At 42.5% G+C, this 15,746-nt stretch overlaps 2 protein-coding genes across 2 annotated transcripts in view; both read left to right on the top strand.

Annotated features, from left to right (window-relative positions):
• Positions 1 to 215: 215 nt before the first annotated feature.
• LOC310960153 (uncharacterized protein) lies at positions 216 to 4,668 on the top strand. The gene is made up of 5 exons (XM_083931773.1): positions 216 to 347; positions 648 to 742; positions 2,276 to 2,435; positions 2,565 to 2,688; positions 3,616 to 4,668. Exons 2-5 carry the CDS (start codon positions 650 to 652, stop codon positions 4,454 to 4,456), a joined length of 1,218 nt encoding a protein of 405 aa, XP_083787899.1. The 5' UTR covers positions 216 to 347; positions 648 to 649; the 3' UTR covers positions 4,457 to 4,668.
• Positions 4,669 to 7,795: 3,127 nt separating this feature from the next.
• The window catches only part of rras (RAS related), a 12,860-nt gene continuing 4,909 nt past the window's right edge, over positions 7,796 to 15,746 (top strand). Inside the window, exons 1-3 of the mRNA XM_083930721.1 lie at positions 7,796 to 8,492; positions 11,129 to 11,216; positions 13,287 to 13,389. Coding sequence (XP_083786847.1) covers positions 8,406 to 8,492; positions 11,129 to 11,216; positions 13,287 to 13,389 — 278 coding nt within the window. The 5' untranslated portion in view covers positions 7,796 to 8,405. The remainder of the gene's footprint in view (positions 8,493 to 11,128; positions 11,217 to 13,286; positions 13,390 to 15,746) is intronic.

Below are 15,746 nucleotides of genomic sequence, written 5' to 3'. Positions count from 1 at the left end.
TCGATGAGGCAGCTGGTCGGCGGACTCCGTTCTGCTCGCTTCACACTGAGCTGGGGGCAGACGGTACTCCCGCTCCACCCGCTCCACCTCTCTGCTGCTGCGTCTGCGCATGCGGGAGTCTGGCAAGGCGCCGATTGGCTGAAAATGACATCATCCCAGTCAGAGCTATTGTTGGAAAGAGGATGAGCTCATCGTTTAGCAGGCAGTTTGTGAGAGGACTCTGGACGCAGCAGAGACACAGCACCGTTTGGATCAGAGAGCAGCAGTGGACAGGGTCTAAACCTCTGACTGGGACCTGCACCGGGCTTCTGCTGCAACACCGGGACCTGTCCGGAGACACTTTTACAGTGAGTGATTTAAAATAAGGAACATCTTCATTTTGCGTGAGAAAAAAAGTCTTCATTAATTGGAAAACTGTGTGTTTTCACAATCTGCTGGTTGTTATTCAGCTTGAATCTATAGATGCATGTTTACCCAGTATGTACGTTTGAAGGATATGTTTATGTTGTGTTAAGATAAGGGGAAGTTGCAGGAGTAGCCCCTAATGGTGCCAGTCGAGCTGCAGAACAGACCAACATTTTGTGCTTTGTGGAGACAACTTCTTACGTCATCAGAGGGAATGACAGGTGGTGCTTGTTGTGCTGCAGGTATGGTTTGGTCCCGAGACACCGAGGCGGAGCGGCCTCCACTGTCCGTCATCCTCCCGCGGCTCTACCTCGGAGCGGAGCGCGACGTGACGCAGGTAAGACGGGGCCGAGGCTGGGGAAGAAGGGGGTCCGTTCAGATCCGTCACACACATCAAAGTATCATTTCAACTAAACCCACCCGGTCTACTAATGCATGTGTGACGTGCAAGCAGTACTTTAATGTTGAATGGAGCTTATGTTAAAGGTTGAATATGTAGAATCTTTAATAAAAGCTTTTAATAATACACCCATGCAAGTTTTGCTTTTCCATAAAAAATATATATATATTTTGTCGGAATTAATATTTTAAAAGAAATTTAAAGGGGTTGGACAATGTTAACATTGTAGCAGTCAATAGTAGCTGACATTGCGGGTTGCCACGGTTGTCTGTTGTTGGGTGCAGCTACTGTAGCATCAGTGAAGGGGGCGTTTTTTGTCCCAGCAGCAGAGTGACCGAAGACGGGCAAAAACCAGAGTCAATATAGGCCGAGCATTCACACCATGGACTGAGAGAAAGGAGAGAAACGCCATTCAAATGCACCCCTCAAATGGCTACGGTTCTCCTTGATCGCTTACATCAATTTCATCTTTACTTAGCTGTAACGGCTAATGCTAACAGCTAATGCTACTGTCATTCACACTCCTCTAATCCTTGTTTTTATGGTGTGATTTGCCGGAGGGGACGGGTTCAAACAGACTCCAGTCTCCTGTCTCCTCACTTGACAAACTCAGCAACAAACCTGGCAACCCGACTGCTGGAACTATTTTTTGTTGTTGCGACTACGATCTTGAGACACTAGATGGCGGTGTTCTGCTCATTCTCCATGTTCAACCTTTAACTTCGTAAAGGTCCCATATCGTGCTCATTTTTAGAAGCGTTGAATTTGAAAGGTTTGACATTTAAATCTAATGGTTAAGGTTAGTAAAGGTGGTTGGGAAATGAGTCTTGGCAGAGTTTAGGCAAGTTTTTGCAAATCTATTGTTAGCATCTAGACATGACCCAATTTTGGGCAAAGCAAGTTTATCTGTAACGCCCAGTTCACCAACAAGGTATTTCAAAGTGCTTTACATAAAACATTAAAAGCATTGGGAAAAACAAACGCATAAAATATTTAAAACCCATAAAAGGTTATTTAAAACATAGTTTTAGCGCCTGTGTCTTTAAGCCTCAGGGTCTCTGCACTGTCATTGCAGCGGGTGATGACCTTAATAACACTGCAGCAGCACTTTCTACTTATATATAGTAAAGTTGTGACATCACAACTGTGCAGAAGTGCTGACGGCTTGGTTAAAGACACAGTTTCTGATTACGGGCTTTGTGTGTTTCTCTGTGGAGCGAGTGTTTTGATACTTTGACAGTATTTATACCATACCTCCACTGGCTTTATAATAAAAAAGACATAGTATCTCTTTTTTTTTTAAATATGGGACCTTTAACATACAGTTGGGAAGTTACATTTACATGATATAGACACTGATCACATGTGTTGAATGTAAAATCTGAATCTGCAAATTAGACATCTCATTGGATTGTACTACTGTAAGTAGCAGAACATAATAGTCGCTTGTGTGTGTGTGTTTGTGTGTAGGACCGGCTGGCCTCTCTGGGTATCTCCTATGTGCTGAGTGTGAGCCGTTGCAGCCCTCAGCCCTCGTTCCTGCCTTGCTCCAGATATCTTCGCATCCCCATCGACGACTCCCTGTGGGACGACCTGCTGCCCTGGATCCCACAGGCTCTGCACTTCATCGGTCAGTACTCTGTCTCCAGCACAGCAAAAACAGCCGCCATTTTACCCGCGGATTACCTCTAGTTTCTAATAGATATTTTGACTTGCTTTGTGCTGTTTGACTAACCGTCACTTTGCTGTGCGTGCTCAGATGCAGCCATGTCTTCTGGTGGCTCAGTGTTGGTTCACTGTGCAGCAGGGATCTCTCGCTCCCCGGCTCTGGCTGTAGCCTACATCATGTACAGCTTGGGGATGGACCTGGACCACGCCTACAGGTACGGTTACAGGCTGTGCTGCTATTCATCCTATCTGCCAGTGGGAGGAACATCTATTTGGCATGGAGGAGTGAATGTCAGAGTCAGACTCTTTGCTTACAAATCATTCTCATCATTCATTCATACCTGATGGTTTTTATGTTGTAATTGATTGAAAAACTGAAACGGAAGTGAATTCCTTGGAGACGCATTTAAAAAGTGATTGTATTTTGAAGTGGCCAATAGTGTTCTCTCCATGTTTTCCATTAGTTTGTAGTTAAAAAACTCCAGTACGATCTCTATAAGTGCTCAAAAATAAGTTTAATAAAGCAATCACATTTTGATCGCCATGGTTGACAAATGGTAGGCATATTTAAATGAAAGAAAAGAATACTCCCTTAACGCCAAAGATATAAGGGTGTTCAGTGCAGCCAGACTAAAAGTTGGGGGTAGTTTAACTTTTTAGCAGCGAATTGTGGACAGATAGTACCTGCAACCAATCATTAACAGAGTCCTGTGGCTCTTGTGTAAACTGTATCCTACTCCTTTTTAAAGGACAGCAGCTGTAGTCAGTTTGGATTCACAGAAGTAACAACTGATGGACCCAAAGTCACAGCAGAAAAGTTATCACGGTGTTCATAGGAACAAAAACCTGAACTGAAAAAGGAAACGCCCCCCAACACCCATGAACATACAGTATAGTGTATGTGCACAAACTCAACTCAAATCATAACAAGTTACTTTACCTGTTTTTGTGCTGTTTAGTGTCATTTTAATGGTCCTGTCTGTTTGTGTTAATTGTCATGTAAACTGTGGTTTTGCAAACCTTATCAGAGTTAGAGAAGGAAGAAAAACCCTCACTGTCCTGATATGATCTGACTGCACTGTCTGTGTGTGAGCCGTTAAAGACTAGTAGCCCTAACCCACATCCTGTCTCTCCCTTATAAGGTTTGTGAAAGAGCGCCGGCCCTCCATTTCCCCAAACTTCAACTTCCTGGGTCAGCTGCAGCACTTCCAGGCCACTCTGAACCAGAAGGCCTCTGGCGGCGACCTCCTCCCCCGGCAGCTGGACAATCGTCTGTCACCTGTCAGTGACAGTGTTAACCACGCTAACATGAGTCAGAACAAGAATCATCAGGCAGACGGTGTCAGCAGCGACTCAGCAGAGGTCCAGCAGGCACACAGAGAGAGTTTCTACCACACAGACAAAACGCAGCAGAGACACTCGCATTCAGACGGAAGTGGAAACCAGCAGCTTTCTCTATCAGGGAAACTTCGGACTCTTCATTTGACTCTTAATCAAATCCAGGAGCAAGTCCAGAAACCGTTTGAGGTTCCAGCCCCGAGCCCCTGTGAGCCAGCCAAACCAGCAGCAAAGCCCACACAACTACAACTCCCAGCAGGCTCTGCTTCTCTATTAGAGAAACGCAAAAGCCTCACCCTCTTTTTGACCCCTTTGGGGACCTGCCCTCCTTCCCCAACAGGCAGCAGCCAGCGAGCAAGTTGCACCACCACGTCCAAAACTGTCCACAGAAGGGAGACGGGAGAAAAGCCTGAGGTGAAGACACAGAGTGACACTGGGCCCCGCAGGCAGGCAGAGGACCCCCGCAGGCAGCGCAGCCCCTCCCACAGCAAGTGCAGCGCTGCAGAGGTGAAGGAGCAGGGCCTGCTGTCGCCGTTCAGCGTCACCCTCAACAAGCTGCTGGGCTGGGGGGAGAGGCTGCTGCTGGGGGGGGTGTTCGTCCACCCTGTGAGGATGGGGCAGCCTGCATTGCCGTACAGGTGCTGAGGACACAGCTGGTGTCAAGAATGCTTGTTGTGTTTGTTTGTGTCTGTGCATGTTTGTCAAAATGAACCAAACCACATGAATGTGGTACATACATACATGAGGTGGAATATCTATTATCTTCTATTTATTTATTTATTGCAGAGCTGAGTATAAGAGCTACACTTGATAATAAACCTCCACCCAAATGCATCTTGTTTGTTACGTACTGACACGGGTCAGCTTATCTTGATATTTGACAGATTCTGTTGTTTTAAAAAGACTTTTGGCACAATGGCTTGTGATGTATTGACTGATGATTAAAGATGACATTTCAACCATGTCGTATTGCCTTTGTGGTTTAGAGCCGTCTTCTCAACATTGTCATCTGGTTTTTAAGATCTCATCCCTCATGACGCCAGAAACGAGCGAGCCGTTGTGAGTGAAAACATTGAAATATGATGGTTCTCTCTGTTTATAATTATTAAATATTGATACAGATACATGGTGCCCACATTAGCACATTATTTTCTCTTAACAGTTGCATTTCTCACAGTATTTTCTTTCTAAATGTTGTGCCGGGACACTGAATGTATTGAAGTGTAATGCAAATGAAGTCACTGTTTCCTTGTAGATACAATATATCGATCGTGACCTTGAAATGGTTCTATAATGGGCATAATTCAATTCAATTTAATTGTATTTATAGTGCCAAATCATAACAAAAGAAATCTCAGGACACTTTACAGACTAGGTAAAGACCACACTCTATGATAAACATAGACCCAACAATTCCCCCGTAGAGTACGGTGGCAACCAAAACCTTCACTATAACAGACAGGAACGTCAGACAGACCCAGCTCTGTGGAGGACGGACATCTGTCTGCACCAGTTGGGGAGGAAGAAAAGGAGAGAGAAAGAGAGAAAAGACGGACAGATGGACAGAGAGAGACAAAGACAAACACAAAGACAGAGACAGACACACTTCCAGTAACTATAATAATATCTATAATAATGTGAATATGACTTATATGTTATGGCAGTTAATACAGCAGAATAGAAACAAGCACAGCTAAGGTGATAGATTATAATAGTAGCAGGAAGCGTCATGCAGGACCACGGCAGCAGGCACCACCATGATCAGCAGAGACCTGAGAGACGACAAAGCACAAACAACTCCGGGGAAGAAGTTGAATTAGGTACATGCATTGATGAGACATGAATGATACAGACAGAGAGGAGAGGAGCTCAGAGTATCAGGAAAAGTATTATCCCCCGGCAGACTAGGCCTACAGCAGCTATAATGCCATCTAATCAAGACAACTCAGTGTTATAACCCAATATCATAAATTATACTCTGATGTTCCATCTCACCAGTAAAACCTGTAATTCAGTATTTCATACAATTATCCAGACTGGATTACCAAGTGGGCGAACTCATGAACTGCAGAACCCCAAGCCCCCTAACAGCGGCAGGCTTACTGTGAGTGGTCTGAATCCCAGTAATTGAATTGAGAACATGCACCACTGAAGCATGATATCAGCTGACACTGTAAGGGCGTCCTGGGGGCTCCTCCGTCATTACCTCAGCCTGCAGCCCAGTGTCCGAGGGTTCCTTTGTCCAAATGTACGTTATTTTAGCTGATGTTGTGCAGACACTGTGATGCTAAATCAGTTGATAAGCACATACCAAATCCGGGGGCACATGATATTCCAGTGGTGGTACTGTTGAATTGGATAGAATTGTCTTTATTGTCATTGTACCAGTACAATGAAATGTACAGTACAATCCCTTCAAGTGCAGAAATAATTTCACATTAAAAGCATAAAAAATAATAGGTTAGACCTTTTAAAAGACACATTTAAAACGACAAGCTTACACACCAACACGCAGGCACACACACACACACACACAGGCACACGCGCACACACACACTGTAGCAGCTTAAGGACACAAAACAAAAACCAGTAGATTGCAGAGACCCTGAGCAAAGACAGGCACATTGAACTGACATTGAACATCAGAGAGAGAGAAACACCAGAGTGCACATTTGGTGATTGTGCACCAGGGATCAGCAGTCAGGTTAAACGGTTGGCCAGTGTTTTTTTGTTTTCAGACTTGATAAATAGGGGAACTAGGCTCAATGCAGATTTGTTTTGTTTCTTATTTCATTTAAGAATGAAACTGATTCACAGGATTGTATTTGAGGGTGGAAGTTAGGGGCCCAACAGCAGGTCAATGTGTTCATAACATTCATCTGTGGTTAACTGATTCTAAGTGACAACTTGTGTATGAAATTCAAATGTTAGATGTGAAAATATATATAGCCCACACGTTTCATCACAATATGCTAAAGCTTAAAAATCCATATTGATTAGAATAAGTTCTGTATTATGGGTTTTTATTGGATGTGGATGTCATTGTGCATTATGTTAAAGGGGAAGTACGCCTATTTTCAAAATTGGCTTAGTCATAGCCACACATTTATCGACATCTCTGTCTCCATGTAAGTCAATGACACTAATTATTATTTTGGCAGTTTTCAAGTCTTTTATTAGATAGGACAGACGGGAAATGGGGTGAGAGGGAGAGGGGGAGACATGCAGCAAAGGGGCGCAGGTCGGAGTCAAACCTGCAGCCGCTGCCTCGAGGACGTTCAGCCTCTTTACATGGGGCGACTGCTCTAACCACTGTTCCACTGACAAATGTTTTCTTGGGTCCTACAGCATCAGGTGAAGTACAGAAGTAAAACCCAGAAGCCCAGACACTTTTGGGCATTTGTGCCAGGCGAGGAAGTCTCATTGGAATGAATAGGGCGCCATTTTGGTCACATTGGCTTCAAGGTCCAGCACTCTTCCTGGAGGCCTGCTCCAACTTTACACTTGATGACATAGCTCATAGCTCAAGTTCCTATATTAATTAAAGCTTCCTATGACATGGAAATAAGTTGTTATTCTCCTTTAATAGAGGACTACAGGTTTACCATCTGTTGAGTAGAAACTTTCTGGCAAGAGTCCAGGTAGAAAGGTGAGGCATGTGTTGCCTGAGGGCGCAGATTTCCAGAGTATTCCGCATTTGGATTCAAAAAGCCAACAATGGCGTGGTGCTGTCGTCCGGACTGAATAAAACAACACATTTGGGCTAACTCGCTTTAAAGTTGTGTCTTATCGCGAGTGTTGTGAAGTTACACGTATGTTCTTGTTCCAGCTGAAACACGAGGGAGGCTGGGGTCGTAAACCACCGAGGCAGCGTCGGTTTAAATGTAATATAAATATGGATAAAAACATAATGACAGTGAAATAAGCTAGTTCGAGACCTCCTCGTGCCGCTTTCTAACACCCTGCGCGAGCCACTAGGTTGAAATGATGTCACGGATATCCCAGATGACCAAATAAGGAAACTGACACATGAAAGTGGAATTTGTTCTGCTCACTTTTCAGCTTTATAGAGGAGAAAGCTCCAGTGTGTGTCTCCGCCGGCTCTTTGCTCACACGCACACAGCTGCTGCCGTGTGTGGGGGGGACATTGCCGTGATATCTGCTTGAGTTTCTGGAGGAGAAAGAAAAGAGGAAGCAGTTCCGCCCCCACAAGCTGCCTGGAGGCCGAGGAGAAAAGAGCAGAAAGGAGAAAAGAAGCAACTGAAGCAGACACGGTGCCGTTGGAGCCTTTTGACTTGTTGCTGTGGCGGACGGACACAAGAGCTGCCGCGGGACTTTGGTTGTCGGCTCCGGCTGAGTGTGTGTGTGTTGAAAACCTCGTTGTGGGAAATGAGCTCCGTGTAAAGAAGTTTCAGTTTTGTAGCCGCTCGATAAGAAGAAAAAAAAGCGTCCATGCTGGTGTCTCCTGCTAACAGGCGGGTCTACTTAGCTTTGGATTTTGTCGTGGCTTTGGGTTTGTTGTAGCTGCTGGTGAACGGCGGGACTCAGGCCCGGGACGGTTTTTGACCAGGACGAACCCCAGTTCAAGACCAGTATGAGCGGAGAAGAGGAGCGATTCAAACTGGTGGTGGTGGGAGGAGGAGGGGTGGGGAAGAGCGCCCTGACCATCCAGTTCATCCAGGTACCGACTCTCTCCAACATCTGTAGGGCCTAACCGGGACACGGAGCCTCCAGTTAGGCTGTAGGACGCCCTGTTGCATGTGTTATAGAGCATTTACATCACATTATGCGTTATGTTGTACTGTAGGAATGCTGTTATAAAGCGGGTATAAGTTGTAACAAAGGGCTTTATTATCGGTTAGCGCAGCTTCTGGCTAATTAATGAGGGAAAAAAGTTTCCACGGTATGAAAAATCTCTGGCTGGTGAGTCATTAATGGTCATGAGTCACAAGTCTCTCACTTTATCATGAGCTGAAAAGTTATTAAGAGTTAAGTAAGTAAAGAGAATGGCTTGAATTGAACATGTAAATGATTAATAAATACATTCTGGTACACATGGTAATGGTCAAACCGGTCCATTGTACGGCTGCAACTAACAATTATTGTCATTATCAAGTAATCTGTCCACCGTTTTCTCGATTAGTCGATTGGTTGTTTGGTCTATAAAATGTCAGAAAGCAGATGGTGTCCTCCGATGTATTGTTTTGTCCACAGCTCAAATATATTCAGTTGACTAGCCAGAACATATTCACATTTAAGAATCTGCAATTATAGAATTTGACAATAAATTATTAAAAAAATACTTTACTACGATTAATCGATTATCAACATATTTGGTGACTCATGTAAAAGTCGACTACCAAAGGATTAATTGTCTAATGTTTGCACCATAGTCCATTGGAGTGGTTATTTAGATGGACTAAAGAGATAAAAAAGCAAAAACCATGGCAACCCAAATTGTTGTTTACATTATTACATTACATACTCGTCTATGATGCATTAGTCAGTGATTTATAAAGCCATGAGATTCAACTATAAACCCTTTATAAAGGGTGCGGCAGTCATAATAGTCCTCCCCTAAATCTGCAAATATTTCCAAAGTACACTTAAGTGTTTTGCATGTTTAAATGTATTTCTCCTAGCTTCTACACAACACTGGTTTCCATCTCCTCTAAATGAAAATGAACTTGAAACTTGCTTGCAGTAGGTCGTCCATCCCAGTGAACGTCAAGTCTGCGTTTACTTAATAAAGTTATATTACATGGTTTCTAACTACACAGTAAGACTTTGGAAAAACAAGCATGCAGACATGATGGGGAAAAAAACACTCTGTGCGCTCACTTGTCTCTGATTCACACAATTTAACTTAAATGTTAAAAAATATCGGTTTCCCTTCATGTGTGACTGTGATTAGCTGAGCAGAATGCATATCTCAAAAAAAGACCAGGACAATAGAGACAGTAACACTCAATAAAAATAAACATTTCAATAACAGTATTGTATGGTGTAGTTAGCATGTTAGCAGTAATGGGAAGTATTATTAACATTCTCATGTAGTTTCTGTTGCTCCTGGCCATGTATTTTTCTTCTGTAGCTTCAGAAGCCAGTGTTACTTAGTGACTGTGGCAGGTGCCAGTTAACATAAGATAAAGGTCCCGTATTGTGCTCATTTTCAGGTTCATACTTGCATTTTGGCTTTCTACCAGAACATGCATTGTTAACATGCTTTAATGTTCAAAGAAAAATAGAAGAATTCTCAGCTTTAGCGCCTGTCTCTTTAAATCCCCCCTCCTGAAAAAGTCTGTTCTGATTGGTCAGCGTTTCCAGGTCTGCTGTACAGGTTCTCTGCATTCCTGCACTGTCATTGCAGCCGGGGAATGACCGTAACAGCACTGTTATAGCACTTTCTACCTATCCGGCTGTTAAGTTTGACGTAAAACCCTTTCGAAATATGATTTTTGGATCCAACGGCTGTGAACAATTACGATCACATCTTTCGTCAGTTAGACGTCTTTTTCATTGATGATAAAGAGGTAAAATGACAATTACATTGTTTTTTTAAAAAACGCGGCACTGCGTCATTGTGGAAATACGAGACCTGGACCTGGAAATCATATTTTGAAAGTCACGGCACGTTTTAACAGCCGGATAGGCCTTTATAGTATAGCTGTGACGTCACAACTGTCCAGAAGTCATGACAGCTCGTTTAAAGACTGTTTCTGAATATAAGCTGTGTGCAGGTTTTTCTGCGGATTGAGCTTTATGATATTTTCACAGTATTCATTTAACACCTCCACCTGCTTCTATAATAAAAAAGAGATTGGAAATCTCTTTTTCCAAAATGGGACCTTTAACCTTAGTTAACATTAACATAAGTTACTTAGCTAGTGATTTTGCTAATGAAGCCATAACCGTGGCTGTATAAGCCAAAGTCCTTGTACAGGCACTGGTGGAAGAAGTATTCAAATCTATTAGTTAGGTAAACATACCAATACCACACTCTATGTGTAATATCTGTTAAGCCACTAGTGACTATAGCTGTCAGATAGATATAGTGGAGTAAAAAGTACTATGTTTTCCTGTGAAATGTAGGCAAGTATAAAATGGAAATACTGTCCAGCGTCTTTTTCTAGCCGGGTCGTGTTTAACCATTATCAGTAACAAATGGCCACTCTCTCTCTCTCTAATAGACTTTCAAGAGGGAGAATTGAAAGACAAGCCCCTGTATTAAGAGATATAGTCTGCTGTTGACAGCAGCTGCAGTATAAACTGTGTCCACGGCAGCAGTTTGTTATTAACACTGAGTTTGTCCCACAGTCCTACTTTGTGTCAGACTATGACCCCACCATCGAGGACTCCTACACCAAGACGTGTACTGTGGATGGAAAGGAGACCCGGCTTGACAGTAAGGCTCCGTCACACTGGATATGAATCCATACTTGACACTATTTGTGTGTGTGTGTGTGAAAGGCTTTGTTTGAAAGCAGAGGGTGTGTTGCACTGATATGATACGACACAGGCAGTGTGTTTGCTCTCTGGATGTTTCATTCCCTTGTTAGGACTTGTACTTGGCCAGTGTTACTGCATGGAGCCAGGCTGAAGTGTGTTGGGTCACGCTGCTCTTTCACCACACTGTGATATGTGAATCATCAGATGGATAAAGATTTACTCTGCAGAGCTGCTGTTTGTCTGACTCTGAGTGGCTGCTCTTTATATGTCTCAATGTTTGTTTACAGCATTGTACTTCTCTACACAAACATGATACAGTTTGGAGACATTTGAGCTTCTAAGTAGGAATTAGTTATATCTAAATTTGATTTGATCACAATATTGGGAGCACTTATCATATCTATTCTGTACTGTATGTCAGTGAGTGTGTACACAGATGTTGCAGCGTGTGCAGTGGGTGGTGTAAAGGGTTGGACCAGCATATCATGACACACAAATGCTCCGTCTAGTCACAGGCTCTGTCTGAGCCCTCAACAGGAACATGGGCTTTAATGTAGCATTTCATGTGAGTCACACAGCTAAGCCTTTTTTTTCTGAAAGCTAAATACTGTGATCTTTTGGAAAAACCAAGGAGGTTGTTAAACAATAACAGCAGATTTATCCTTCAGAAAAACACTATCTAACGCTGCTTAACTGTGGCATGATTCTAACGATATAACAAGAGAGGCATAAACTGGGGCAAAGGATTGCTGGGCTCATAACTTGCTCTTAGAAATGATTGTAGATGAATCAGTGCGTCCCTCCCACTCATAGACATGTAGCAAATGCAGCAAGCAATGACCTGTGTAACCATGGTTCTAAATTAACGTTTTTGATCACCAGCCAATGGGATCCAGCCAATCAGCCAAATCTTTTTTTCTGGTGAAAATAAGAGAAATAATGGGAGTGCAAACAGTTCGTTACAAGCGAATGTCTATATATCTATCCATCCATCCATAATACATACAACAAAATTGCTAGTTCCCACAAACACAAGCCATTCACGACCCATCAGCCATATGGCATTACATTTTCTTTTCTTTGTTTCTCTGTCGTTAACCTCGTCCCCTGCCTCGTTCCTCCTCTCGCCCCCAGAAGTTTTTTACCATCACTGCCGCATTTGGTTTAATCTGAACGTTTGACTTTATTTTACTAACGTTAGCTAACTCCCTCCTCTTTAGTCATTTAGTTTAATCTGAATTTTGGCTTTACTTTACTAACATTAGCTGACTCCCTCCTCTTTCAGTCTATTTTCCTGCTTCGGTTTCGTTCTTCTTCTTCCTTCTGTTTTCCGTTGGATGCTCCGTTCGTTTCCATGGTTTCTCACGCTAGTTTCACTGCAAACTGTGCACAGCCAATGGGTGTATGAAACGTCATCACGTAGTATTGTGGCACAACGTTCATGGGAAAGGTAGGAAGCACTGTCAGGGGGATAAATGACCCAGAACAGGGCCTTGTATCATGCATGTGATGCCTCATATTGTACATCACCGGCCAAACTTGCTAGTAAGTCATTATTGACACCGGCGTCCGGTTGGCGGGTGTTAATTTAGAATCCTGATTGTAACACTGTTGTGTTGTGAAGATATAACATGACAACATAAATATGTCAAGTTACTTCATTCATCATATTGTACTGGTTTTTCTATCACTGCCAGCTGGCCAACAGGCATCTGTTGCTGCTTGAGCACAAACAATATCAGCCACAAACTAACACTAACAACCAGCTCTTAACATAACTTTTCCCAAGCTACAACCTTAACATAGCCATCTTTAGTGTCTTTATATTTCTATGGTAGGTTTTATGTTCTCATCTGTAACATATACTGTACCATAACATAACTGTTGATAACAGATGGAAACCGTCACTTTGACTGCTATTTCTGTTCACCTGTACCTGTACCTTCACCTTGTCTGTTAAAGGAGGGTCATTGCAGGAAAGTGACAACATTTGAATACAGTGTGTTTGTGTATGTGTGTGTTTCAGTCTTGGATACAGCAGGTCAGGAGGAGTTTGGGGCGATGAGGGAGCAGTACATGCGCTCAGGAGAAGGCTTCTTATTGGTGTTTGCACTCAACGACCGGAGCAGGTAATGGAAAGTGTGCGTGTGTTTGGAGTTTTCACCTACAGATGAGCGCTTCTAGCATGACTGTAGCTCAGAGGTGGACACAGTGTGCTTAATGGTCTGTCAGTGGTACCGTGTGATGCTGTCACTCACAGTGACAGTCTGACTTCCTGCTAAAGGGGAAGTGCGGTGAGCTGTCACTGGTGGTGAGACTGATGTGAGAACCTACTGCCCAGCTGTTATTTAGACAGCTACAGGGATCTGACTCAGTATCATTGAAACGTGTACAATCGCATGCATTCCCTTTATGACTGGACAATAATTCTATACAATTTATCATCCTTCAGAGGAATAGGTTTTATGAAAAAAAAGTTGAGGTTTCATGATGCACACTTACGTACACATTAACTCAAACTTCTCAGAAAATGTTACCTGATATATCTGAGGGAATATCATTTGAAAATTGCAATTTTAGTTTAATAGTCAAGTAAACATGACCCAGATTTCACATACCTGAGCAGATATCGCAATATATTGAGATTAAGTTCTTCTTCGTCATCGCCCAGCCAAGAAGATGTATAGATATATATTTTTTGCAATGTTGAAAAACCAGCGGCCAAACTCCATTATGTCAACATTTAAGTAATTTGGTTTGGCGCTTTACGTTATGATCCATGCATAATACGTTCATTTTGCACTAAAGTTCTTAATAAAATGAGAAAATATTCAGTTCTTTTCATTTGTCAAGGTTTTAATTCACACAGGAGTATGCAAAACTATTTTAAATATATCCATTCCAACAAAACTACCAACTAGTTTAATGCATGTCTCATGAAGTTTGCAGCAGTAAACTCAAGCTGTATTAACAGAGGCCGTCAGTTACCAGATGAAGACCCTTTGTTTGATCACTCCAAAGCTTTGTTGTTAGAACTCATAACTGGATGTAAGTTTTGTATTCTCGTCTGTGTTAATGACTAAACAACAGCTGAACGGTCAGGCTTCTTTACCCTCCTTTCACCACTAACCCTTGATTAAAGTTGTAGTCCATAAGATTTTCATCTAGTTATTTGTCTGTTAAGTAAATATTTATCAGAGTGAGTTAAAACAATGGTGATTGACCCTATGACCCACTAATGAAAGCACTTTTATTTGCTGCTTTGCTGAGAAATACGATCTGAGTGTGGCAACTTTCCTTCCTATGAGTGTGGAGCATGTGAAGGCATCACGCTGCCAATCTATTGACGTCATACAATCAAAACTGTTTGATTTTGAAAAGAACTCTGGGAGATGAAGTCCTAGAGGCTCGCCTGCAGTTACATCTTACCGCCAAAGCAAACGCTAGAAACCGCATATCTCGATTCTTACGGATTATAACTTTAATATACATATACTGCATTTTGTAGGCAGACAGGTTCATCATATGTCTTGTAGCATATAAAAAAACATCATAAAGATTAGTGATGGGCCGTATGAGGGATCGATTCCTCATGTAGTCCTTGTTTCAAATAACTCGATTGGTAAACATTAGCACTTAAGTATTGTTTTGTGTGCGGGGGTGCAGCATCTCTTTCCTCTGAGTTTGACCTGAGACACAAACAATTTTTGAGTTTTGGAACCAGCGTTTTGCCTTACCATCCGAGAGAAGTGTGAGTTACAAGACAGGATTACTGTGAAAGACCAAGACGACATGCACGGGGAAAGCAGCTACGCTTAGGTCCGCAACGTCGCAGGCACAGAGGCACTGGACACCCTCTTCAGGGACGACTAGTTCCAAAATATGGTTGTCAACGAGCTAGAAGCTTGTTTCAGTGAGCCATGCATTCGTCCTCAGAAAAACCCACTGGAGTGGTTTTTGTGGGTAACTGTGACTGTTTGGATTGAGAATAAGCATTAGATGTTGGGTAGGCTGTATTTCTGTGCATCATTATTCCTGCAGGAAGATGCAGAAGTTCTAATAATAGATTTAGAAAAACGAGTACTCGATTGGCCCTCGAGAAATTGATGCGATCCCTCGATCTTGGAATTAACTACTCGTGCCCATCCCTAATATAGACGTGTTAACTAAGTTAAAAACTTGATTTTCTTTAGAGGGGATCTTAAACAAAATGTTTTTTGTAATATATGTACAGTATGGTGTCTGTTTGAATGAATACAGTACAAATGTTTTGTTCTTTTATTCATTTAAAAAAAGTTTTGAATTGTTAGTGGAAGTTTCCAGATATCTTTTCTCAGTGTTTACAGTGTTTACATTTGTGACATAAGTTATTGCTGTGCTTGAGTAAATATACCCAGGCACTATTAACCTGTGATATTGGAACCACATTTTATTGCATTAGTATCTGTTGCCTCTTTGCACTTTGAAAGCATGTTGTGTCCATCTC

Source organism: Echiichthys vipera, assembly GCF_963691815.1.
Source record: "Echiichthys vipera genome assembly, chromosome: 17".
Classification (NCBI taxonomy): Eukaryota; Metazoa; Chordata; class Actinopteri; order Perciformes; family Trachinidae; genus Echiichthys; species Echiichthys vipera.
The sequence above is the reverse complement of the archived record's forward strand: the minus strand, read 5'-3'. Positions and strand labels throughout refer to the sequence as shown.

Coding starts and splice junctions, on each gene's coding strand:
- LOC310960153 (XM_083931773.1), top strand. CDS start 650: ATGGTTTGGTCCCGAGACACCGAGGCGGAGCGGCCTCCACTGTCCGTC. Junction 743..2,275: donor CGGAGCGCGACGTGACGCAG/GTAAGACGGGGC, acceptor GTTTGTGTGTAG/GACCGGCTGGCCTCTCTGGG. Junction 2,689..3,615: donor GACCTGGACCACGCCTACAG/GTACGGTTACAG, acceptor CTCCCTTATAAG/GTTTGTGAAAGAGCGCCGGC.